Genomic DNA, 26,647 nt, shown 5'->3' on the forward strand with positions numbered 1-26,647 from the left:
GGAAGATAAACACAATGGACATAACGTCAGAAGAAGAGATCAAAGAATAAAGACATTTAAGACAGGAGAGAGAAAAATCTTTTATAAACAAATCAAACTTGGGAAAAAAATTATTACTGATATAGAGAAATACAAATCTTCTCAAACATTTCAAATGTATTACAAATGAGGAAAATGTCCAAAACACTGGCGGTCAGCTGATGTGATACCTTTGTTTTAAAAAGGTGTTAGAACAAGTGCAGAGAACTAAAAATTAGATTGCTCAACATCAGGCAGGCAACAAAGTGTTTACTGGAAGATTAACAGATTAAATACTCGAAATTGAAACTATAATGAAGAATAGTCAACATAGATTTAAAAACAAAAAATCCTGTTTAACTGATGTTATAAGTCACTTTTGAAAAGCTATTGGAAAAAGTCGAGAAGGGAATGAATGCGATTCAATACTTTGGATTTTCTAGAGGTCATCGCTGGGTTACTGCAAAACATTCTCATGGCTAAAGTCAGAACATGTGAAGCCATGGAACAAATAGTGGAATGAAATACCAGCTTGGTTTCAAAACTGAGAACAGATAATACTGGACAAATGTAGTTAGTCAGACTGATAATAATGGAGAATGGCATTCCAAAATGAGTAGCACTGAGACCACAGTTATATGACCAATTTGGGTACTGGAACTGAAAAAACAATTGCAAAATTTTAGGGCAACAGTTAATGCAGAGGAGGGCAGGGGGTGGCACTCAACAGGAACATCTTTTCTATTGCCATGTCCCTCAATCACACAGAATGCCTTTTGAGCAAGAAACCACCAATCACTGGGAGACCACAGGCAGCCAGCAAAGATTTGTTTGTTGTGTTCTCGCACCGGCAACAGGCCTGCCAGAGAGGTAATATTAGTGCGGTTGCTGAAGTCTTCAAGTACCAATTAATGGCCTCAATTGGTGGATTTAATTTTAGAGGGGGGAGGGCGTGTTCAAATGTCATCCTCCATCCTGATTAAATTCCCTCCCTGCATCTAACATGCCACGAGATAGAAATAAAATTTCCCTAATACCTCTTTCAAGTCCGGCGTCTCCTCCTCCACATTATGTCTGCATTTTAATATATGGAGTTTAACTGCAATTTAACAGCTGATAACAATTGCAGGTAAACATACTAATAATCCAATCATATGTATCTTTTTGCTAGAAAGGCAATTAGAAAAATACACCCAGATGTGTTAAACATTTATTGAGATAAACACCACCCCATCCCCCAATTGTTTCAATCATAACAAATGTGTCTTTCTGAGAGAAAGCCAGCTTTTTGGTCAAAAATTGCTGCAGATGAATTAACTTTGAAACCAGAGTAGAGTAAAAGATCATGAACATGGCAGATTATGAAAATCACAGTGACTTGTAGCACAACTTTTGATTCTGACCTGACTAGAAATGGAAGTCACGAGGGAACTCAAAGCCATATAACTTAGTTATAGCAAATTTCTTTACTCACATTTATTATAATAAACTCATCCCAATGCTACTCAAGGGAAAGTAAAGAACATGGCCTTGTATTAAAAACCTACATCTTGTGATCACAAGAATCACTTTTGCAATCGCCTTGAAGAAAGCAGACCATTAAGATCTGCTGAGTTCACTGGAATGGATTTCACCATAGCTAATGTTAATATCTAGCTTCAATGATGCTACTTTGCATTAACTAGTTGAGACAGACAAATGTCTATCTGCAGCAAACCATCCAGATAGATCTTTTCACAATGTCCAGGACAGTATGAGTACAGACTACATTATATTGACCAACTCTTCCAAAGTGGAAACTGGCTACTTCATTTGAAAAAAAGTACTGGTTTAATCAATCTATTTGGCAATGTTATGACACACTTTCATGGCAGATGAAAACTGAACCCAGAACTCTGACCTAGAGATAGGGGCAGTAACATGCACCACAAGGTCCCAAATATGCCCAAATGTTTGTCCAATTGGTATCATCTGCTGTTAATCACTCTTGGAACATGCACATAAATATATTCAATAAACACTGGATTCATAACACTTACAAACCAAGGCAAACACTGCTCCATCACTCTGGGATAGTGTCTGGAAATCCAGCCCAACTGTTCCTGGAATCACCACAAAAGTTAAACATTCTAAAAATTATGAATTCCCCAATTAGTCTTATATTTTTGACTCAGGTTGACAGAGAAAACTGGCCAAGTTTCTGTCCTTAACAAGAATTATTATAACTAAATGGATTCTGGCTACAAGTAACCACTGCTGACATATAACTCTATTAGTTAAAATTCTAACCTCCTTATACACGCCACAGCCACTAACAGGAAAGCAAAAGGGTGCTATGTGCCACAAGAAAACTGAGAAAGCAGCTCATTGGCTTCTGCTGAAAAAGGGACATAAGACTCTAAAGTGAACTCTATTTTCTCTCTACAAATACCAGCAAAATTGCTGAGTTCTCCAGTTATTTCCATTTTAAGATGAGGGCATATACATGTATGAAAACAGAAAATGAAATAACAGTGTACTTTTTTCCCTCAAAGAATGGAAGATCCAAAGTTCTACAAATATTTAATTAATTTATCAAAACCAGCAGGGTTGTTTCAAAGTAATTATGTCTTAATACATTATTAAAGACCCAATTAAACATCAATAGGCATAACAATTTTACAGATTTTTGAAGTAACTAATCACATAAAGTCACAAATGCACATCAATTCGATGACTTCTAATCAATGACTTCAGCAGTGTACTCTCTGTACAGAATCACTGTCAATAAATTATAGATTTCATGCTTTACTGTGAACATACAGATCACAGAAACCCACACTGACAAAGAACATCCAACCCAGTCTCACCACTCCCCCACCCTATCCCTGTGACCTTGCATTTCCCATGGCTAATCCATCTAGCATACACATCCCTGAATACTATTGGCAATTTAGCATGGATAATCCACTTAACCTGCACACCTGTGGACTATGGGAGGAGACTAGAGCTCCCAGTGGAGACCCACGCAGATGTGAGGTAGCAATGCTAACCACTGAGCCACTGTGCTGCCCAGATGTCAGAAGTTGCTGTCAGATTTACACAGTAATAATGGAAAACCCAGAAGAGACATTAATATTTAAGGAACAAAAACAAAGTTGCTGGAAAAGCTCAGCAGTTCTGACGAAGGGTCACCGGACCCGAAACGTTAACTCTGTTTTATCCTCCACAGATGCCGACAGATCTGCTGAGCTTTTCCAGCAACTTTGTTTTTGATCCTGATTTACAGCATCCGCAGTTCCTTTGGTTCTACATTAATGTTTAAAATTATGTTCTAGTTAAGTGACAGCAATTCACTTTGGTCAAATGTGAGACTTGGTTCGTTATTTATACACAAACAGCTCTTAGAAATCTTGATCAAAGTGTTTTATTTCTTGACAGAATATGCGCAACTATTATGCATAATAGTTGTGCAATCACATTGTGCACATTTACTACATCAATTAGGCGAAAAAACTCAGTTGTGCTTGAATAGTTGAAGATTTTTTAGAAATCAAGATACATTGAATGTACTGTGAAATTTTCTTTTATAAAACTTCTACATTTATGAAGTAACACAGATTATGAATCTCCTTACTGGAAATATCATTTTCTCAGTCAAAGCATTTAATCTTTGACTGTCGATCAGTCAAAACATCCCATCTGCTTCAATATGCAGGCACAGTAAGCAGTAGTTTAATGATTCGTTTCAGCCACCTCAAAAAAAAGTGCTTTATCAACACTACTACACTTCTTTCAATATCAACCAAGACATAAGGGCACCATATATAATGTAAGCTGATTTATTAAAATGACAAGCAACGTTATTCTGCTATTAAAAGCTGTTGGCACAAAACTAAGTAACTGGAAATATTCCACTCAGACATAATATTTACCTGAAATTGATGATATTTAGACTTCTAAGTGATTTTTAGACTTTTTAAGCCTATGAAACTTCCCATTCATAGGAACAGCAGAGCAGGAATAAGCTATTTTGCCCTTTTTTGCTCTGCTATTCTGGTTGTGGCCTCCTCTCCACCATACTGTCTGCATGACAAAACTTTTGACTCTCTTGTCTATTTGTCTCAGCCGCAGGGTTTACTAAGCCTTGAATAAGTTTAAAAAACCAGCCTCCACTACCCTCTGAGAAAGCAAACACTATACTCAAACAACCCTTTGAGAGAATCTTTGCGTCTTGAAAGGGACAATGTTTGCCAGTTTTATTCTGCCTACAAGTGGAAACATCCCTTTGTCACGACCAGGTCCAGTCCTCTCAAGTTGTTATACATTTCAATAAGAACATCTCTTATTTTTCTGAATTGTATTGGATATAGGACAAATCTGCTCAAACTTTCTTGATAAAATGAGCCCCCAGCCCCATGAATGACTGACCCTCTCTGAACTGCTTCTAAGGCAACCATTTGCTTTTCCAAAAATACTGAGACCACAAAATGATCAAATGAGGAAGAACTATGGGATTTTCATCTCCCCAACTAACTTCTTTCTACTTATGCCACTTTTCTTGTGAAGACAGTTTACAAAACCTTATAAGATTGCTACACTTGGTAGAAACAACCTATTTATTCATGGAGGCTACAGCACTGTAATTAACAGTTCACCCTTGTCATCCACCTTGTAAGGTTTGCAAAACAAGTTGCTCAGCAATGATAAAGAAATCGGAGATAACTGTCACTCTCCCACCCATGCAAATCAATACTCTTGCACATACTCCTTTATTAATTGGAGATAATGGGGACTGCAGATGCTGGAGATTCCAAGATAATAAAATGTGAGGCTGGATGAACACAGAAGGCCAAGCAGCATCTCAGGAGCACAAAAGCTGACGTTTCGGGCCTAGACCCTTCATCAGAGAGGGGGATGGGGGGAGGGAACTGGAATAAATAGGGAGAGAGGGGGAGGCGGACCGAAGATGGAGAGTAAAGAAGATAGGTGGAGAGAGTGTAGGTGGGGAGGTAGGGAGGGGATAGGTCAGTCCAGGGAAGACCTGTCCGTCTTCCCTGGACTGACCTATCCCCTCCCTACCTCCCCACCTACACTCTCTCCACCTATCTTCTTTACTCTCCATCTTCGGTCCGCCTCCCCCTCTCTCCCTATTTATTCCAGTTCCCTCCCCCCATCCCCCTCTCTGATGAAGGGTCTAGGCCCGAAACGTCAGCTTTTGTGCTCCTGAGATGCTGCTTGGCCTGCTGTGTTCATCCAGCCTCACATTTTATTATCTCCTTTATTAATTGCCTTCTTGATGAAGCCTCCAAGGATCCAAAGCACATTGTATTAGGATTTCCGAATGTTAAAAGGAAGGTCTTCATGGTTGTTTATTTTGATAATCTTATTGTCCTTCTGAAGTGAATTACTGTAGTAAAATCTTAGGACTGTGAATGAAAAAACCATAATGGCCTAATGCATTTTCTTAAAAAAAAGAGGAAATGCAGTATTAAGAACTAAATGCTGAATAATAATGCCGCCACCTCCAATTTGCATTTATGCAAACACAGAATAAATGGAGCAACAAAGAATTAATTTTACAACACAGTCTGAAATTGAACTGAATACTCAATTTATTTCATGTGGTAATAATATGGTACCTTTTCTTGAGTTAGGCAAAAGAAAGATTTGCATCCACACAGTGCTTTGCATGACCAATTAACATTCGAATGCATCTTTTAACATATCAGATATTTTGAAATCCAATCATTGTTGCAATGAGGTAACTCAAGATCCAAGATTATATCAAAAGATTAGAATTTGTTTCCATGCTGTATAACTCTATGACTCTGAATTAGCAATGTGGACAGGATTCCATCACACACCAACTTGCCTGACAAACCTTACAAGGATGATGATTAGGGAGAACATTTAAATACAGTGTGGCCTCCATGAATAATCAGGTTGCTTTCACAAAATAGTTACAGTAAGTCACAGCACTTTGAAATATCTAAATATACAGTATGGTCCTCCAACAACACAACACAATCTTATATTAATACAGTGCACAGAACTTGTGCATCAAAGCAATAGATTTTCAAAGCTGACTCACTGCACCAGCCTATTCAGATCACGGCACCATTTTACTTATGCCCACTACTCGGAGCCAAATTGATAATATTAGCCAAAAATAACATGTTGTTTCTCATTGCAGGATCATTGTTATTGTGCTCAACATGCAGATTCTGAGCTTTATGCCCACACTGTCCAGGGATGCACAAGCTAGGTGGATTAGCCATGGCAAATACAGAGTTACAGGGATAGGGTAGGAGGTGGGTCTGTGTGGGATACTCTTTGGACGAGCAGTGTGGACTTGATGGGCTGAACGGCCTACTTCCACACTGTAGGGATTCTATGATTTTAAAACTTGAGGGTTCTTGCAATTAACATAAGTCTTCTCCAAGTCCTCTATCCTGTAATTTTTTAAAAGATTATTATTGAGCTTGTATACTTCAAATTTCTGTTGTAAAAATCATAATCACCATTTGTTAAGAAGTAAACAGGTGGTAGTATTTGTACAGACTCTTTTGGGAAGAAGCAGTTCTGAAGTGTTTCACATGAGATTTGATATACCAAAGAGCAAACTGGGGAGCTAAGACCCTTTCAAGAGAAAAGGTTTGAGAATTCTGAAGGCAGAAGTCGCGAATCCGAGGAAGAAAAGGTTTCATCAAATGTATAATGAAGGTTAAAATTTTAACAGCTAAAGGATTACATAAAATTGATAAAACAAGAGCGTTCTATGGAGCACTTCGACTGATTTGTAACAGCTGGTGCACTGGTGTGTGAATTAGCTCTATGAAACATGACATTAGTTTGCAGATGAAATATTTTTAACCAATCATCAAAGGAAATAGATTCAGTGAGGTATGTTCACTTTCATCTGTAAGATATGGTAGGGGGACACTGAAGAGTTTTTGGCAGCCAATCCCTCCCAACATAGGTGAAGTTGATTGATTATATTATGGTCTAATAAGTTTATTTCCCTTTTGGCACATGTAGAGTTAGACGTAACTCAAAAATCAGAATTTTTAACATCTGAAAACACAATAGGCCCCATACTATGCTGAAGGGATCCAGCTTCAAGTTATCGCCTCAAAAATCTCTTTCAAACCCTTCACTTGGCATGCTGCCTGCCTGACATCCAGTATTGGACCAGCTGAAATTTCCTCCAATTAAATATCAGGTGAAAGCAGTCATTGTCTTTGAATCCCATCACAAACTTGATTCCCAAGTCATTGTTTAAGGATGATGCTGACCATTGACAACCATGACTGAACTGAGCTTTCAAACACATATGCTTTCCAGGTCCATAAATCACCTGTATCTGCAGGTACCTCAATCTACTTGAATCTTCACCCAGACCTTTGACTATTCCAATGCATATGTGGCAACTGTCTCAAATTGCTCTCTCCTTAAACTTAAGCTAGCCCAAAACTGTGTTGTCTATATCTTATTTTGTGCTAAACCTGTTCAGCCTTCAACCCTATGCTTGCTGACCCAAACTGGGTCATTGACCAGCAATGCCTTAGTTTTAAAATCACTCTTCTAATTTTAAAATCCTTTCACTATCTCTCCACTTCCCATCTCAACAAGTTCTTCTAGCCCTATAATCTTCAAAAATCTCTGCATTCCTCCAATTCTTGATTTTTATTGCTCCACAATTATGCTGCTATGCTTTGAGTTACCCAAGGTAATAAGCTTTGGCATTCACTCTCAAAAAGTCTTTTTACGTCTTTAACATCTTAATTTTTGAACGCTAACATCATGAACCAAACCTTTAGGCTTTTCTACTATCTCAACATCACTTGTTATCAAATTTTGTTTAACAATCCTGCTGTGAAATACTTTGGGACATGTTACTACACCAAAGTCACTAAATAAATGCAGCTGTTATTGTTAATACAGCACAGATACCAGAAAGGGTAACACATTTCCCAGTAGCAACAGAAGCTTGCAATATTATGTATTCAAGTGCAGAATAATTTTGATTCATTTTTCCAATCTTGTGTATTATCAAGAGCTTTGCAGTTTTAGTCTTGTGTAATTAAATTTCACTAGGCAAGTTAGGGAATAATGCTTCATACAAATAAAAGTCTCTGTAGAGTTAATGGATATGTAGACTTCAAAATGTTATACAGCCAACATCCAAGTCTAATTTCCACAGATTAAGATTTCTGATGGCAAGAATTCAGCTTTAGAGAAGCTACAAATTGGCCATTTTATCTCCATCTCATGTTCCTATAAGAAAACTGCACCAACATCTACAGATTTGCATCAAAAACCACTACATTCCTTTTTGCACCATCCCACTTGAATTAATTCTTGTACTATGGCACCATGCTGGTTAGATTATTCATGTGCTCCCCTCACACTCATCCAAATAAGCAGGGTGGCTACAAGGCCACAAGCTCCTTCATTCTTGCCCTCTGGGTCCCTTAACTGCCCTCACTCACAATCAGACCCCCCTTTCCCTGACTATTAACTGAATCAGAAGACTCCACCCTTACGGGATGTAGTAGAAAATATCCAGCTGTCATTCTATCTCCCTGATTTGTCAAAGTGTTTGTAGTTCAGTGTCCAGCTCATAAACTCTGAGCTAAAGCTACTTTATCTACAAACACATACTGCAAGTGTGTATTACCCGAATCTCACGGAAATCCATGACCTGTCCTTACTTCCTTTTCCTTCAATTAACTAATCATTTATTCTAATGTTTATTTCCATTTTTATATATTGTATCAACACTGCCACCAGTTCCTTCATTATTTTAAACCTTCAGAATAGCATGGACCTTAACCACTTACCACAACTGCCCAAACAAATTTCTTCCCTATAAACAAGAAAGAATCAATTCCAAAAAGTGATACTCTGTCACCAGGTCTTCCTTTCACTCTCAATGTTTTAACAGACAGGGAGTGTCACTGCATCTTCCTTTCACTTATTTCTATTCTATATAATAACCTCTTATGTGGCATCACATCAACTATCTTCTTGGAAGTATGTCTACAGTTGCCCCTGGACGACAACACATTATTCCTCACAGAACTCCAATAAATTGGTTTAACACAATTTCTCTTTCCAAAAACTATGACGACTCTTCCCATTACTTTCAGTTTTACAAAACATGAGCTACAACCGGTATTTTCCCTGATCTATTTATCTGAATCAACTGAGCAGTCTGTATTAGCTATCCCAAGTCACCTTAATAATTTTCTGGAAGCCAGCATAATAAGAGAACAAACATTTTAAGAACACCCACATGATTCAATCTGATGACTGGAGGATCAGTTTTAGAATTTTCAATCTCTTATTCATTCTGAATCACTCTGATATTTTTGTGTCATTTTCTACTGCTTTCACCACTGTAAAGACGCTCTTCTTTTGATTATCCTCCCTGTCATAATATCACTTTGCCATATTAACATGACACATTCGCAGATTTTAACATGTGTCTTAAGTACTGTTACATAAATTCACACCAGTGAGTTTCTTTGTGATTTGATAAGGTCCTTTGTGCCCTGCTTTCCAGTGCTGGTCAGAAATAGATACTATACTAACACCACCTCCTTAATAACAAAATTTCAAGCTTTAGCATTATTATCTGTTCTAGCTTTCATTGTTTTTGTGCAATTTTCAATTTCTTTTCGCACAACTCCCATGATTTAGCTAATATTTCTTGGAAACCTGACAGCATAGATTCATGGCATGCAGGTTATGCCGGACAGATTTCATTGAATTTTCTGAAGAGGTGACTAAAATACCAGGCAGGGCAATGTCTTCCGATGTTGTTTATTTGGACTTCCAGAAGTCATGTGACAAAGTCTCACATAAAAGAGTATTAACTAAAGGAGAAGACCAAAGAACTGAGGGGTAACTTACTAACATGATTGAAAAATTGGTCGTGTGGCAGAAAATGCAAAGTAAGGTTAATAGGAAGTACGGACTCAAATCGGTAGCATGTAACTAGCGGTGGCCCCATCTGTGTTATGGCCTCAATTATTCACATTATTTATTAACAACTTAGATAATGGCACACAAAGTCACAATTTGTAATATGTATATTGATTTACACAGCTTTTACCTCTCAGTTTCCCACTTTCAAGGATTTTAAAAAAACATGTTACTGCAGTTTGTCCTTCTGACCAAGTCTTCATATGAAGAGATCACTTTGATACCGCTTTGCTTCTTACATTCATCAGAACAACATGCTAGAACACACTGTGGATTCCAGAGGGTCTACAAGTGGACTCTGACAGATCGAGGCATTGTCATGGAGAATGAACCAGTTAATTACCTTTGATGTTAACTGCTGGAATTTATCTAACTTTTAAACAAGACAGGTTGACCGTGATTGGTCAGAGTATTATGCTAAGAAAGGTACCAGCAAATGACTGTCCCCTATTTCGTACTTACTAAACAACTCTGAGCATTTCTGAATGCAGGTTGATGGTGTAAAATAGCCTCAACTGTGTTTATTATACATGGTGACTTCTGTTGACTTGTCTTTGATGTCAATAACTTGTTTACTAGAGTTTGTAAACTTGAACTGCATAATTAAGAGATAGCAAGAACTGTAGATGCTGGAGTCAAAGATAACACAATATACAGCTAGACAAGCACAGCAGGCTGGGCAGCATCAGAGGCAGACGCTGCCTGGCATGTTGTGCTTCTCCAGCTCCATACTGGCATAATTAATCTTGTGTTGGATCTCCTTGCCTTCGGTGGCCTTTTGAGAGAGGTGGTTGCCCCAAGTATGGGAATTACTCAATATTCTCTTTTTTTATTCTCTATTCATTTGAGTGTGTCACTAGTGGCATTTCTTGCCCATCCCTAGTTGCCCTTGAGAAGGTGATGGTGGTGAGCTGCTTTCTTGAACCACTGCTGTGGGTTACCCCAAAATGGTAGTAGGGAGGGAATATGAGGATTTTGGCCCAGTGACAGTGAAGGAACGGCAAGTACATTTCCAAGTCAGGATGGTGAGTGACCACTTCTAGGGGCAGGGGGGGTGTGGTTCCCACACTCTTTTGGAGGAAAAGCTCATTGAAGTAGCAGCTCATGGTGGATGGATCTAGGTCAATGTTCTAGGAATGAGATGATTGGTTATCAACAGCCTACAACCTGTGACTCCAACTCGTGAAGATCCCTGCCTTTTCTTCATTGACTTGAATTTGGCAAATAAATTTGGCTCCTTGAAGCCAGGCTTAGTCAAATGATCTCTTGGTGCCAAAGATAGACAAGCAGATAGAAAAGCATCTTATTTCTGAAATGTGGCACTTCTATCCACGCATGGACAACATATGTAATGAGGTCTGAAGCTTGGAATCCGTCCAAAATCCAAAATGAGTATTACTGAGTGACTGTCATGTAAGAACATTTTAAAAAATAGTAATGCACCATACATTGTTTTCAGTCTTTTCTGCCATTCACCCAAATCATTTTTGGCCTCAACCAAATTTTACCATTTGTTCCCAATTGCTATTGATGCCCTCAGACTGCAAACATTTATCTATCCTGGCGTAAACATATTCATCTATGACACAGACATCATGTTCTAGGATGGAGGAGTTCAAAAGATTCCTAATCCATTGAGTGAAGAGTTTTTTTGAGGATCTTAGAATAACTCCCTGCTCTCTTTTTTTTTAAGATGCCCTAGCCAGGGAAAAACCTCTCATCTCTACTTCATCAAGCCACTTCAGAATACAGTATAAATAAACTAATCTCTCATCTTCCCAAACTCAAGAGAACAGAGATATAATTCAAACAGATTTTCATCATATGACAACCCTATCATCCTAAGAACTAACCCACTGAACCTTTGCAGTACCTCTTCCAAAGTACTGAAGAGTGAGAGGTACGCCAAGCAATATTCCTTCTGAGTTATTTTTTGCTGTGTGAACTGCTGAGATCTCTGCATGGCAGTGACTTCCAAAACTACAAGTCAATGTACCAGTGTCCAATCATGCCAATCAGTCTGTGCAAAACCTTGGAGATACCTCATAATGACTGTGTGGCCACGCCAGGTCCTGATCCACTGGCATGGCAAGCCCAGTAAACTTGGTGGCACAGTGGTACTTGTGTCTACCAGACTAGTTCCTGAGATTAGGATTAATAGGATTAGACAGGCTAAATGCAGGAGGGATGTACCCTACAACAAGGAAATCCAGAACATGAGGTCACAGTTTAAGTATATGGAGGAGGACATTTCGGGCTGAGATAAGGAGAAATTTCATCACCCAGAGAGGCTGAGCTGTGGAATTCATTTTTTAAAATTAATTCATGGCATGGGGCATCACAGGTGAGGCCAGCATTATTGCCAATCCCTGATTGCCCATGGGGCAGCTAAGAATCAACCACTGCTGTGGGTCTGGAGTCACATGTAGGTCAGACCAAGTAAGGATGACAATTACCTTCCCTAAAGGAACTAGTGAACCAGATGAGTTTTTCCCCCAACAATCAACAATGGATTCATGGTCATCCTTGATTCTTAATTCCAGATTATTATTGAATTCAGATTCCACCATCTGCCACAGCAACATTTGACCCTAGGTCTCCAGGACATTACCTTGACATCCATATGAACAGCAGTAGCAGTAACAGCACAAAGTGGTTAAGACCAAAACATTGAATGCTTTCAAGGAGGTAGATATAGTTCCTAGGGATAAAAGGATCAAAGAGTATTGAGTAAAAGTGGGAACAGCATAGTGAAAAGCATGACCAGCCATGATACTAACTGACAGGGCAGGCTCAAAGGGTCGAATGGCCTCCTCCTGTTCCTATTCTCTATATCTGTATGCAATTCTACTGCTCGTGCTCATGATGGCCCACAGCATATCATAGATGCCCAGTTTCGAACTGATACATCCATTGAGTCTATAAAACGTAGCAAGAGTGGTCATGCCACATAGCATGATATGATCACAATGAACAAAAGGGACTTTATTTTTACAAGGACTGCACAGCACTAACAATAACAGATGCATCTTTGAGAAGTTAATTTGCAAGAACGAAAGTATGTTCTCTCATTTCAGCACCAGATCTAGTCTGGCAGTTAGGACTCGGTCAGCTCAGTCATCTGTAATACTGTTGAGCTACTTGGATAACAAATATCGACAATGTGATAGACAATGAAGTTTAGAACATACTCAGCAATGACGTTGGTGCATTGTGGGACACTGGCTGCAAGGTATGATCTGATTAGCATGAATATGTCAGACCTTTGCTGGGTCGGACAGCTCTCTCAAGTTTGATGGCAGTCTTCAAATGTTACTAAGACGCATTCTGTAGCAACTTGGTAAAGTATATCTTTTACATTTCTGCTTCATGTATCAAAGTTGGGTTGTCCATTTGGTTTTATTCAAGTTTCCTGTTGCAATTTCATACAAATGGCTAGCTTGCTAGGCCATTTCAAAGAGCAGTAACTACACTGCCCTAGGTCTGTGGATAGAATTAATGCATAAAATAGACTGAATGCGTATATTTATAATTTGGTAGCCTCATTCTTTAATGTACCAAACAAAGCTATCTGATTTCCATAGGAGCTTGCAATATATATTTGTAAGTACTAAGTTAAATCATTTGCTCCACCTACACACCCTGTGCTTCCAAATACGGGAATAATACAAGTGGCAAATTGCTACACTTATCGCTTTTAAAACCATAAACACATCACCATAGTTGGGAAAGAACAGCCTTTTGCCATATCTTAGGAAAAACATGTAAAAACTGCACAAATGCGTCCTAGCTTAAAATTTACCTTGAAACGACTGTATGGCTCTGTCTACTAGTTCTGCAACTGAGTAACTGGCCAGGTCTCCTCTTGCATGCTTGGTTTTACAGTAAGTGCAAGCATTCAGGCACCTGTAATAGAAAGAACAATTCAAATTTACTTCAAAAGGGTCACTAAAATTCACTGTAAACTGGCAGGAAATTAGGACCGGGAAGAAGGAAAATTTGAAGGTGAAGTATAATTAAAACACTTTTTAGCAATTAAGTGAATTGTCACCTTTTAACACATCATATATGTTCCAGTTTATTATAAAATGATAGCTCTAACTCAATGTTTTATTAATAAACTTAACTAGGTAAACTGGCTTTATCGAAAAACCAAAAGAACTGCAGGGGCTAGAAATCTGAAATAAAAACAGAAACTGTTTGAAATGTTCAGTATCTGTGGAGAGAAGTTGGAGTTAATGTTTTGGGTGCAGTGACACTCCTTCAAAACTGGTAGAAAAGGATAGTTTTTATACAGAAGATGGGATGAGGAGAGGGGAGGAGAGTACATGACAGGTGAAGACAGGCCCCAAACGGAGAGAGAAAAACAGTTGAACAAAGGAGTTATCAAAGGTCAGTCTGGGGGAACAAACAGTTGTTAATGGGGATTTTTAGTGGTTGACATTGGTAGTGTGTGGCAGCCACCCAGTAATGACAAGGCATGGTGTGCGCAGGTTAGGGAAAGCAGTGGGCAAGGTCCTAATGTCCTGAAGTTGTTGAACTCAATACGAAAATCCAGAAGGCTGCAGGGTTCCCAAGCCGAAAATGAGGTAAAATTCTTCCAAATTTGCTGACCTTCACTGAAGTAAGGCAGCAAGCCTGAGACAAAGATGTTAGCCACAGAACATCACGGTGTCTTGAAGAGAATTACAATCAAGATAACAGGAGGAATCATTGGCTTTGTAGTGGATATTATTGGTCAGCCCATCCCCAGAAATGGAAATAGAGATATCAAGGAAGGGAAGGGACCAGGTGAAGGTGAGAGGAGATGGAAATTGAAAGCAGACACCACCACTGCCTGGGATATGTCCTGTTCCACCGGCGAGACAGGCCTAGCAGAAATGGTTTCACAGTAGTATACAGTCATGATGGTGTTGCCCTGAGAGCTCAGATGTCATGAAGTCTCATGGCATCAGGTCAAATAGGGCCAGGAAACCTCCTGCTGTGCCATTCTCATTCAACTGACAAATCAGTGCTCCTCCAACAAAACAAAGAAAGACCGAGCATGGCAAGGACACTGAATTTCAACGTCCAACACCAAGTGACTCAGCAGCAACACTATTAAATCTTAGCAGTTCAAGCCAGGTCCTAAAGGATACTGTTGCAACACAGGTGTGGGTTCTTTACTCAGAGTGGTAGGGACGTGGAATGCATTGTTGCAGAAGTTAGTGGAGTCGGCCTCGTTTGGGGCATTTAAGTGGCTAATAGATAGGCATATGAATGATAGTATAAGGTAGGGATGGAGGTTAAGTAGACGTTAGATGTAGGGTAAAAGTTCAGCACAACATCGTGGGCCAAAGGGCCTGCGTTGTGCTGTACTATGTTCTATGTTCTAAAACTGGGCCTGTGGAAGGTGATGAGGTAACCAACAAGATGGAAAAACATGCTAGATCTCACCCTCAATCTGCCTGTTACAGATGTGTCCATCCATAACAGATTCATGAAGAGTAACCACTGCACAGTCAAGAGGAAGATGCACCTTACACTGATCATACCTTATGTCACATTGCGTGGCACTACTACAGTGCTAAATGGGACACATTTCGAGCAAATCTAGCAACTCAAAACCAGGAATCCATGAGGCTTTCTGGGCCATCATTAGCAACAGGATCATACTCCTGTATGGACACAATCTGCAAACTCATGGTATGGCATATCCCCACTTTACAACCAAGGGACCAACTTGTTCAATGGAGAGTAGAAGGGCATGCCAGGAGCGGCACCAGGTATACCTCAGAATGATGTGTCAACCTGGTGAAGCCACCAAATAAAACTACTTGTATACCAAGCAATAGAAATAGCAAGTGATAGACAAAACTAAGCAATCCCCACAACAAGTGGATCAGATCTAATCTCTAGAGTCCTCCCACATCCAGTCGCGACTGATGGAAGTAGCTGCACAATTATCCCTATCCTCAATGACAGGAGAGAGCAACACATCAGCACGGAAGATAAGGCTGAAGCATTCACAGTGATCAGCCAGAACTGCTGAGTAGATGATCTACCTCAACCTCCTCCAGAGGTCTTCAGCATTACAAATGCAAGTATTCAGCCAATTTGACTCACTCCACCTGATATTAAAAAAAATCATTGAAGGCACTGAATGTGATAAAAGCCAAGGACTCTGGCAACAGTTCAGCAAGAACTTTGAAGACTTATACTCCAGAACTTGCTGAACCCCAAGCCAAGCTTTTCCAGTAAAACTAGAAAACTACTCAACAATGAGCAAATTTGCCCAAGTATGTCGTGTACACAAAAGGCAAGACAAATCCAACTCAGCCACTTACCATGATCATCAGTAAAGTGACAAAAGGTGTTATCAACAGTGCTACCAAGAAGTACCCGCTCAGCAATAATCGCCTTCCTGACACCAAGTTCAGGTTCTGCTAGGGCTTTCCAAGTTATTTCTGTTGGCCAAAATTATCAGTCATCATTTTGTTCATGATTTTTGGAATGAATTTAAGCTTCCAGCTGTCTATGTAGAGTTTGCCGCTTCTCCCTATGTCTGCATGGGTTTCCGCTGGCTGCTTCAGTTTCGACCCACATCCAAAGATGAGCAGGTTAGGTAGATTGGCCATGCTAAGTTTCCCTGTCGTGCCCAGGGATGTGTAGGGTAGGTGAAGTCGCCATGACAAATGCCGCATTATGGGAATAGGGTAGAGCACTGGGTCGGAGTGGAATGCTCAACAGAGCATCAGTGTATACTTGATGGGCCAAATAGAATCCATAAAATATGGAAAGAGGCTATGATTCATTTATTTGATGGAAATCAGCTCCTGGCTTTATGACAGCCTTGATTCAAACATGGACAAAAGAATTGAATTCCAGAGGAGAGGTGAGGTGAGAGCAACTGCTCTTCATATCAAGGCCATGTTTGGCCAAGTGTGGTATCAAGGAGCCCTAGCAAAACTGGGGTCGGTGGGAATCAGGGATAAACTCTGCTATGGTTGGAGTCAAACCTGGCATATAGAAAGATGGTTTTGGTTGTTGGAGGGCAGATATCTCAGCTCCAGGACATCACTGCAGGAGTTCTCAGTGTACTGCGCCAGACCTAATCATCTTCAGCTGTTTCAATGACTGAATTTCCCACTACCAGTAACATGGTAGTGCTTGTTGGCTAGGAACAGAACTGGACTAACTATATAAATACAATGGTTCGACTAGCCAGTCAAAGGCTAGGATTTTGCAGGAGTAACTTACATGCTGACTCCCCAAAGACTGCCCACAAGCACATGTCAGGAGTAGGATAGAAAACTCCCCACTTGCATGGATAACTGCAGCTCCAGAAACAGTCAATAAGGTTTTGGAGTAGATTTGTAGCTCAGGTTGTAGGTGTTGAGGTTGATTGGCCTGCCGAGCTGGTTTGGCGTTCTGCAGACATTTCGTTACCATGCTTGGTAACATCCACAGTGCGGCCTCTGTTGAAGCGTCGGTGTGTTTTTTCCGCCTGGTTTTTAAACTCTGGAGACCGTTGCAATGGTTTGCCTCACTTCCGAGTTTCCTCTGTCATGGAATGTATTTGGGGTCAAGTTCAATGTGTTTATTAATAGCATGCTTTGTGGAGTGCCATGCTTCCAGGAATTCCCGTGCTTGTCTCTACCTAGCCTGTCCCAGGATCTTGGTGTTGTCCCAACTGAAGTGGTGGTTCTCCTTGTCCATGCGGATTGAGATGACACAACCAATACTCACTCATCTCAAGCAGGAAATATATCACTGTTCCTTCGCTAGTGCTAAATCAAAATTCTGGAATTCCCTCTCTCACAGCATTGTGGGTCTAACTACAGCACTGGACTGCAGCAGTTCAAGAACATAGTTCATCATCACCTTCTCAAGCGCAACTGGTGACGGGCATGAAATGCTGGACCAGCTAGTTACACTCCCATCCCATGAATGAATATAAAAAAACTGCGAGAAGTCTAGAAAGCCTGTTAAACCTTAGTTAATAAAAAAGTAGCAATTATAGTCAGTAAATATATTTTATGTTGACTACATTTTCAAGGAAACACGTTATAAATTGCTTGCTTTGAATGATCATTTTGATACAATGATTGAGGACTTGTTTCACAAAGTTTCTACATTTATACAACTCCATGGCTTCTTCACTGCTTGAGAATTGTTAAAAGGACCATTATTACACGCGTTGTTGCTGGCAGAACATTTCTGGAGGCTGTCATCCCATACCATGTATTTGCACAAGTTAGAACATTTCAAAAGTGCACGCCACTGATACTGATAAACAAGTCAAAATTTTTTTCTTCAACTTGAACTGAAAAAAGATTGATTTGAATTTGGTATGCAATTTTATAACTGTACTTACAGGAAGGGTCCAATAATATATTTAAGTTTCCAGATCTGTGCTGAGTATTCAGGTATAATGTTGATTTAAGGGTTGAACCACTTGTAAAAGTAATTGGGAATGTTACACATTCTTCATGATAGGAGCTATACAGCAAGATGAAGTGTAAATGAAGAACTACTGGGGGCTTGTCAGTAAAGTACAGGTGATAATCATCTGAGATTTTAATCTAAATTTGGCCTGAAGAAAATTAGAGGTACAAAGATAGCCATGATGAAGAATTCAGGATAGTTTCTTAGATCATTATATTTTAGAACCAACAAGACAGCAGGCTATACTAGAACTGGTATTCTGCAACATAATAGGATGAATTAATAGCAAAGGTGCCTATATGAAGGAACAACCATATTTGATTGAATCTTACCTTCAGTTTGTGGGAGAAGACTGGGTCCAAAACAAATAATTTAAAAGTAAGTAAAGGCAATTAAGGGGGCATGAAAGCAGAATTAGCTAAAGTGAAATGGCAGATTAGGTTAAGGGATCAGTCAACAGAGGTACTGAGGCAGGCATTTTAAGGTGATTTTTCAGAATATAGCAGATACATTCCAATGAGAAATAAATCTTCCAAAAGGAGGAGTCCTGCAGCATAGAAACACACCTTTCAGTCCAACCAGTCCATGCCCCCGCCCTGAACATAACCAAAAGAAAACTAGTCCAGCCTGCCTGCTCCTGACCCCTATCCCTCCAAGTCTTTCACATCCTTGTACTTATCGAAATGTCTTTTAACCATAATTGAGCTCAATCCAACACTTCCTTAGGAAGTTCATTCTACCCACAAACTGTCTTCTGTGTTAAAAAAAATTGTCCCTCATGAATTTTTTTGAAATCTTTTTCCTCTCACCTTTAAAATGCACTCCCTACTTTTGAAACCCCTGTCCTAGAGAAAAAACAACTACCATTAATCCAAGAGAGATAATGGGAACTGCAGATGCTGGAGATTCCAAGATAATAAAATGTGAGGCTGGATGAACACAGCAGGCCAAGCAGCATCTCAGGAGCACAAAAGCTGACGTTTCGGGCCTAGACCCTTCATCAGAGAGGGGGATGGGGGGAGGGAACTGGAATAAATAGGGAGAGAGGGGGAGGCGGACCGAAGATGGAGAGTAGATTCCCTGAGGTTGGTCCGGAGGGAGGAGGGTAACTTCTTCAGGTTAGGTATCCCTGGAAGAGGCTTCGCAGTGAGGTTAAAATAGTATCAGAGATAATGGGAACTGCAGATGCTGGAGATTCCAAGATAATAAAATGTGAGGCTGGATGAACACAGCAGGCCAAGCAGCATCTCAGGAGCACAAAAGCTGACGTTTCGGGCCTAGACCCTTCATCAGAGAGGGGGATGGGGGGAGGGAACTGGAATAAATAGGGAGAGAGGGGGAGGCGGACCGAAAATGGAGAGTAGATTCCCTGAGGTTGGTCCAGAGGGAGGAGGGTAACTTCTTCAGGTTAGGCATCCCTGGAAGAGGCTTCGCAGTGAGGTTAAAATAGTATCAGAGATAATGGGAACTGCAGATGCTGGAGATTCCAAGATAATAAAATGTGAGGCTGGATGAACACAGCAGGCCAAGCAGCATCTCAGGAGCACAAAAGCTGACGTTTCGGGCCTAGACCCTTCATCAGAGAGGGGGATGGGGGGAGGGAACTGGAATAAATAGGGAGAGAGGGGGAGGCGGACCGAAGATGGAGAGTAGATTCCCTGAGGTTGGTCCGGAGGGAGGAGGGTAACTTCTTCAGGTTAGGCATCCCTGGAAGAGGCTTCGCAGTGAGGTTAAAATAGTATCAGAGATAATGGGAACTGCAGATGCTGGAGATTCCAAGATAATAAAATGTGAGGCTGGATGAACACAGCAGGCCAAGCAGCATCTCAGGAGCACAAAAGCTGACGTTTCGGGCCTAGACCCTTCATCAGAGAGGGGGATGGGGGGAGGGAACTGGAATAAATAGGGAGAGAGGGGGAGGCGGACCGAAGATGGAGAGTAGATTCCCTGAGGTTGGTCCGGAGGGAGGAGGGTAACTTCTTCAGGTTAGGTATCCCTGGAAGAGGCTTCGCAGTGAGGTTAAAATAGTATCAGAGATAATGGGAACTGCAGATGCTGGAGATTCCAAGATAATAAAATGTGAGGCTGGATGAACACAGCAGGCCAAGCAGCATCTCAGGAGCACAAAAGCTGACGTTTCGGGCCTAGACCCTTCATCAGAGAGGGGGATGGGGGGAGGGAACTGGAATAAATAGGGAGAGAGGGGGAGGCGGACCGAAAATGGAGAGTAGATTCCCTGAGGTTGGTCCGGAGGGAGGAGGGTAACTTCTTCAGGTTAGGCATCCCTGGAAGAGGCTTCGCAGTGAGGTTAAAATAGTATCAGAGATAATGGGAACTGCAGATGCTGGAGATTCCAAGATAATAAAATGTGAGGCTGGATGAACACAGCAGGCCAAGCAGCATCTCAGGAGCACAAAAGCTGACGTTTCGGGCCTAGACCCTTCATCAGAGAGGGGGATGGGGGGAGGGAACTGGAATAAATAGGGAGAGAGGGGGAGGCGGACCGAAGATGGAGAGTAGATTCCCTGAGGTTGGTCCGGAGGGAGGAGGGTAACTTCTTCAGGTTAGGCATCCCTGGAAGAGGCTTCGCAGTGAGGTTAAAATAGTATTAGAGATAATGGGAACTGCAGATGCTGGAGATTCCAAGATAATAAAATGTGAGTTTATGCCCCCTTATGTTTTTGTAAATTTCTGTAGGCCACCTCTCAACCTCCAGTGCTCCAATGTGTAAGTCCCAGCCTATCCAGCTTTTCTTTATAACTCAAACCTTCCATACGTAGCGACATCCTGTTAAATCTCTCCTGAACTCTCTTCAGCTTAATAATATCCTTCCTTTAACTGGGCAACCAGAACTGGACACAGTACTCCTCAAGGGGCCTCACTAATATTCTGTACAACCAGAACATGACCTCCCAACTACTATACTCAAAGGACTGAGTAACGAAGACAAGCATGCTAAATGCTTTTTTAACTATCGTGGCTATATATGACGCAAACTTCAAGGAATTAAGTGCCTGAACCACGAAGTCCCTTTGTTCTAAGCACTACCCAAGGCCCTACCATTAACTGTGTAAGTCCTAACTCTGTTTGATGTACCAAAGTGCAAAACCTCGCACTTATCCAGATTGAAATCCGTCTGCCATTTTTCAGCCCAATGACCAATTTGGTCAAGGTTTTGTAATCTTAGGAAGCCTTCTTCACTGTCTACTGAAACAATTTTCATATCGTCCACAAACTTACCAACCACCCCTTCTATGTTCTCATCCAAATCATTTATAGAAATGACAAAACAGGACACAGAACCAATCCCAGTGGAACACTGCTGCTGACAGGCCTACTCTGAAAAGCAACCCTTCACCTCACTGTCTCTTGTTAAGCCAATTATGTATCCAATTGGCAAAATCACCCTGAATCCCACGTGACCTAACTTTACTAATTAGACTATCATGCAGAGCCTTGTGTTCAGGGTACTTATACTTTTATGTTGGTAGTCTGCAAAAATCCTTTAATGTGATAGGTTGCTTAGTCTGCTCGATGTAATCACTGATGGTATATATAGTTGGTTCTAAAATTAATACAAAAGTGAAGTGCATTCCACAGAGATCAGTCGGTCTTCGCGAGTATGTTTCTTGAAGGTTAACTCAAGCACCAGAATGTGACAGGTGGCCAAAATTCAAAGCCAATGTTTGTACAATCAAATGAATCGATCCAGTTGTAACTGAAATCATGCAAACTTTAAAACAGTGAAAGTACTTCCCTTATTCAACAAAAAGGCAACAAAACACAGAAAACTATAGACCAGAGATAGCAAGAACTGCAAGAGCCTAACACAGTCTGATGGTGGAGGAACACAGCAGACCGAGCAGCATCAGAGGAGCAGGAAAATTGATATTTTGTATCAAGACTCTTCTTCAGAAATGGGGAGTGGGGAAGGGAGCTGGGAAATATTTAGAGAAAGGAAGGGTGCGGCTAGGGCAGATAGGTGGGGTGCTGATAGGTAAGTGTAGATAGGCAGTGGTGGGTATTGGTCAGTGGGATGGGTGGGCAGATAGGTGGGAAAGATGATGGACAGGTTGTGTCAGGTTAAGGGGGCAGGGATGACAGGAGGTTGGAGTATGGGATATGGCTGGGGGTAGAGAGATTTTAAAACTAGTGAATTCCATGTTTAGGCCATCAGGCTGTAGGCTCACAAAGTGTAACATGAGGTGTTGCTCCTCCAGTTTGTGTGCACTGTCATTGTGGCACTGGAGGAGGCCCAGAATGGACATATCACTTTGGGTTGTGTTGGGTTGGGAGTTTATAATGGTTGATGACTAGAAGGTGTTGTTGTTTATTGCATACAGAGCGCAGATGCTCTACAAAATGGTCTCACCGATATAGAGGAGGCCATGTTAGGAGCAGCAGATACAGTAGACCAAGTTGACAGTTGCAGAGGTGAACCTCTCTCTGGTATGAAAGGTTTGCTTCACGCTTTGAATGGAGGTGAGGGGGGAGGTGGGGGGAGCTGTAGTACTTTCTGCGGTTTCAGAGCAAGGTGCCAGGTGTGGTGGGGTTAGTGGGGAGTGTGGAGTGGACGGGGGAGTATCAGAGTGAGCGGTCCTGACAAAAGGCAGATAGAGGTGGGGAAGGAAATAACTCTTTGATCATGGGGTCAGATTTTAGATGGCAGAGGAGATATGCAGCAGAATGATATGCTCGATGCAGAGGTTGTTGGGGTGATATGTGAGGACAAGGGGGATTCTGTTTTATTTTTGTTGAGTAGAGGGAGTTTGAGGGCAGAAGTGCCAGAAATGCAAGACATGCAGTTAAGGGCATTTTTGATCACCAGATGGGGGAAAGTTGTGGTCCTTGAAATAGGAGGATATCTGGGATGTCCAGCAGTGGAAAACTCCATTTTGGGAGCAGATGTGGCACAGGCAGAGGAATTGGGAATAAAGGATCGCATTCTTGCAAGCGGGTGGGTGAGAGTTGGTGTAGTCCAGGTAGCTGTGAGAGTCAGTAGGCTTGAAAGAGATGTCAGTTTCAAGATGATTACCGGAGATGGGGACAGAGAGGTCCAGGAAGGAGAGGGAGGTATTAGAGATGGTCCAGGTGAATTTGACATTGGAGTGAAGGTGTTAGTAAGGTTGATGCACTGTTCAAGCTCTTCATGGGGGCACGAGGCAGCACTGATAGAGTCATCAATGTAGCAGGGAAACAGGCAGGCTCATGTTCATCCTGGGCCTCCTCCAATGTCACAATGACACCACATGCAAACTGGAGGAGCAACACCTTATATGCTGCCTCGGGAGCCTACAGCCCTATGGCCTGAACACAGAATTCAAAGTTTTAAAATCTCCCCATCCTGGGCCTCAACCCATGTCCAACCCTCCCTTTCATCCCTGCGTCCTTGATCTGACACAAACTCTCCCACCAATCCGCCCCACCCATCCCACTGACCAATCGCCACAACTCACAACCTATATTCACCTATCACCATCCCAACTATCTTCCCCAGCCCCATCCTCCACTCCCTACTTATTTCCCAGTTCTCAGCTCCCTTGCCCATTTCTGAAGAAGGGTCCTGACTCGAATCATCAACTTTCCTGCTCCTCTGATGCTACTTAGCCTGCGGTGTTCCTCCAGCTCCACACTGATGCAGTGGGGGAGGGGGAGGAATCGGTTCGCAATAAACAACTGCAACTCCCAGTCGCAAACCATTTTAACTCCCTCTCCCATTCCTTAGACGACATGTCCATCATGGACCTCCTGAAGTGCCACAATGTTGCCACTCGAAGGTTGCAGGAACAGCAACTCATGTTCCGTTTGGGAAGCCTGCAGCCCAATGGTATCAACGTGGAGCTTCAAAATCTGCCCCTTCCCCACTGCATCCCAAAACCAGCCCAGCTCATCCCCTCCCCCCACTGCATCACAAAATCAGCCCAGCTCGTCCCCGCCTCCCTAACCTGTTCTTCCTCTCACCTCTCCCCTCCTCCCACCTCAAGCCGCACCTCCATTTCCCACCTACTAACCTCATCCCGCCTCCTTGCTCTGTCCATCCTCCCTGGACTGACCTATCCCCTCCCGACCTATACTCTCCTCTCCACCTATCTTCTCCTGTATCCATCTTATGTCCACCTCCCCTTCTCTCCCCATTTATTTCAGAACCCTCTCTCCATCCCCCTCTCTGATGAAGGGTCTAGGCCCGAAACGTCAGCTTTTGTGCTCCTGAGAAGCTGCTTGGCCTGCTGTGTTCATCCAACTTCACATTTTGTTATCTCTCTCTCTCTCTCTCTCTCACCACACAAAAGGGTTGGTTTGCTTAATAAATAGCTCAAAATAATACTGATTAACAGATTCATTTGAATAAACTAATACAAATTGTTTGCTATGGTTTACAGTTCATAAATATATATGATATTGCACTAGTTATGCACTCAGTTTTACGCTATTTGTACTTCCTGATCTCAACTGTTGCTTAAGTTTTTTGAATAGATAGAACGTGGCTGAATTTACAAGACCATTTGATGCACTTTACTATACAGAATAATGTATTAGCTGTAATGATCGCAGCTAGATCTTACATACAAAAATACTAACTTGAAGCAGAGTGGCAAAACAATCATAAAAAAATTGAAAGGTTCACTATTTGTAAACTTTTCTGAGTGAGCAAGTCACAAAAAAGTGGCAACGAAATATGACAACAGTAATAAATGAATACAAAATTGTTTAAGTGACAGGTAACAAGGGCAGTGGTCAAGAGATGTTCTTCATAACAGTGCAATTTCCAGGGGATGGTACTGGGACCTTTCATCTTCCTGATAGGTAACCTGGTGTACAGGACACAATTTCAAAATTTTCCAATGATACAAAACCTGGGAATACCGTAACTAAAATAATTATAGTATAGATTAGACTGGATTCCCTACAGTGTGGAAACAGGCCCTTCGGCCCAACAAGTCCACACCGCCCCTTGAAGAATCCCGCCCAGACCCATACCCCATAACCCACCAACCCCTGAACACAACGGGCAATTTAGCACGGCCGATCCACCTAACCTGCACATCTTTGGACTGTGGAAGGAAACCGAAGCACCCGGAGGAAACCCACGCAGACAAGGGGAGAATGTGCAAACTCCACACAGACAGTCGCCCGAGGCTGGAATTGAACCCAAGTCCCTGGTGCTGCGAGGTTGCAGTGCTAACCACTGAGCCACCGTGCCACTCACAATTATTTTAAAGGAAGTAATAGAGAGCATTTAGAAATGCACGGTATTATCAAGAAGAAAACAAAGAATTTCAGATGCTGGAAATCTGAAACAAAAACAGAAACTACAGGAGAAATTCAGCAGGTCAACGTTTCAGATGTGACCTTCCTTCAGAATCCAGAAATTTTGACTCATCTTTTTACCCACAGATGCTGCCAGGTCTGCTAAGTTTTGTCTGCAAAAGAACACAGACGCGTTGGTGGAATGGGTGGACAGGTGGCAAATGAAATCTATTACAGGGAAGTATGAACTGATTAACGTTGCTGGGAAGAAAATGACAAGACAACATTTTTAAAAAGTACAATTCTACTAGGGGTGTAGAAAGACATCTATACATGTAGGCATAAATCACTGAAGATAGCAAGCTAGACTGAGGGAGCATTTCATAAGGTAATTAAGACGTAGAAGCACCCATGTTGGGCTCGGCCGGACAAGGTCAAAAATCACACAACACCAGGTTACAGTCCCAACAGGTTTATTTGAAATCACAAGCTTTCAGAGTGCTGCCCTGGTAAAGGAGCAGTACTCTGAAAGTTTGAGATTTCAAATAAACCTGTTGGACTATGGTTTGGTGTCACCTGACATGTGACCTTTTTGTAAGGCACACAGCATTCTAAGCTTTACTATTAGGGGAACAGACGACAGAGCCAAGGAAGTTACATTAAACTTGTTCATGACATTGCTTGGAGTATTGCACCCATTTCTCAGTTTCCTGCTTTAGGAAGGATATGAGGAGATTAGAGAGTGTAAAAATGATTCATAAGAATATTTCCGGGGATGACAAGCTTGAGGTATAACAATTGATTGGCTAAATTAGAACCAATTTCCTTGGAGAAGAGAGAGTTTTATTTAAATCATGTGGGGTCCTAACAGTGCAGATAAAGGAAAAAAAAAGTTCCCACTAGTTTAAGGATCAAGGACAAGAAGGTATGAATTTAAGATATGTAATTAGCAACAGAAGTACGAGAGATAGAAGGAAAAGGA

The 26,647-nt window shown here is 41.4% G+C and overlaps 1 protein-coding gene across 5 annotated transcripts in view; it reads right to left on the reverse strand.

The window, feature by feature from the left end:
* cdkal1 (CDK5 regulatory subunit associated protein 1-like 1) overlaps nucleotides 1-26,647 on the reverse strand; it is a 620,961-nt gene that overhangs the window by 369,002 nt on the left and 225,312 nt on the right. For 4 of the 5 annotated variants that reach the window (XM_059653106.1, XM_048562395.2, XM_059653109.1 and 1 more), the window contains 2 exons: nucleotides 13,793-13,896; nucleotides 12,602-12,691 (listed from right to left, as the gene is read on the reverse strand). In XM_059653106.1, coding sequence (XP_059509089.1) covers nucleotides 12,602-12,691; nucleotides 13,793-13,896 — 194 coding nt within the window. The remainder of the gene's footprint in view (nucleotides 1-12,601; nucleotides 12,692-13,792; nucleotides 13,897-26,647) is intronic. The other variant, XM_048562402.2, reaches the window with a different exon arrangement.

Source organism: Stegostoma tigrinum, chromosome 2, assembly GCF_030684315.1.
Source record: "Stegostoma tigrinum isolate sSteTig4 chromosome 2, sSteTig4.hap1, whole genome shotgun sequence".
NCBI lineage: Eukaryota > Metazoa > Chordata > Chondrichthyes > Orectolobiformes > Stegostomatidae > Stegostoma > Stegostoma tigrinum.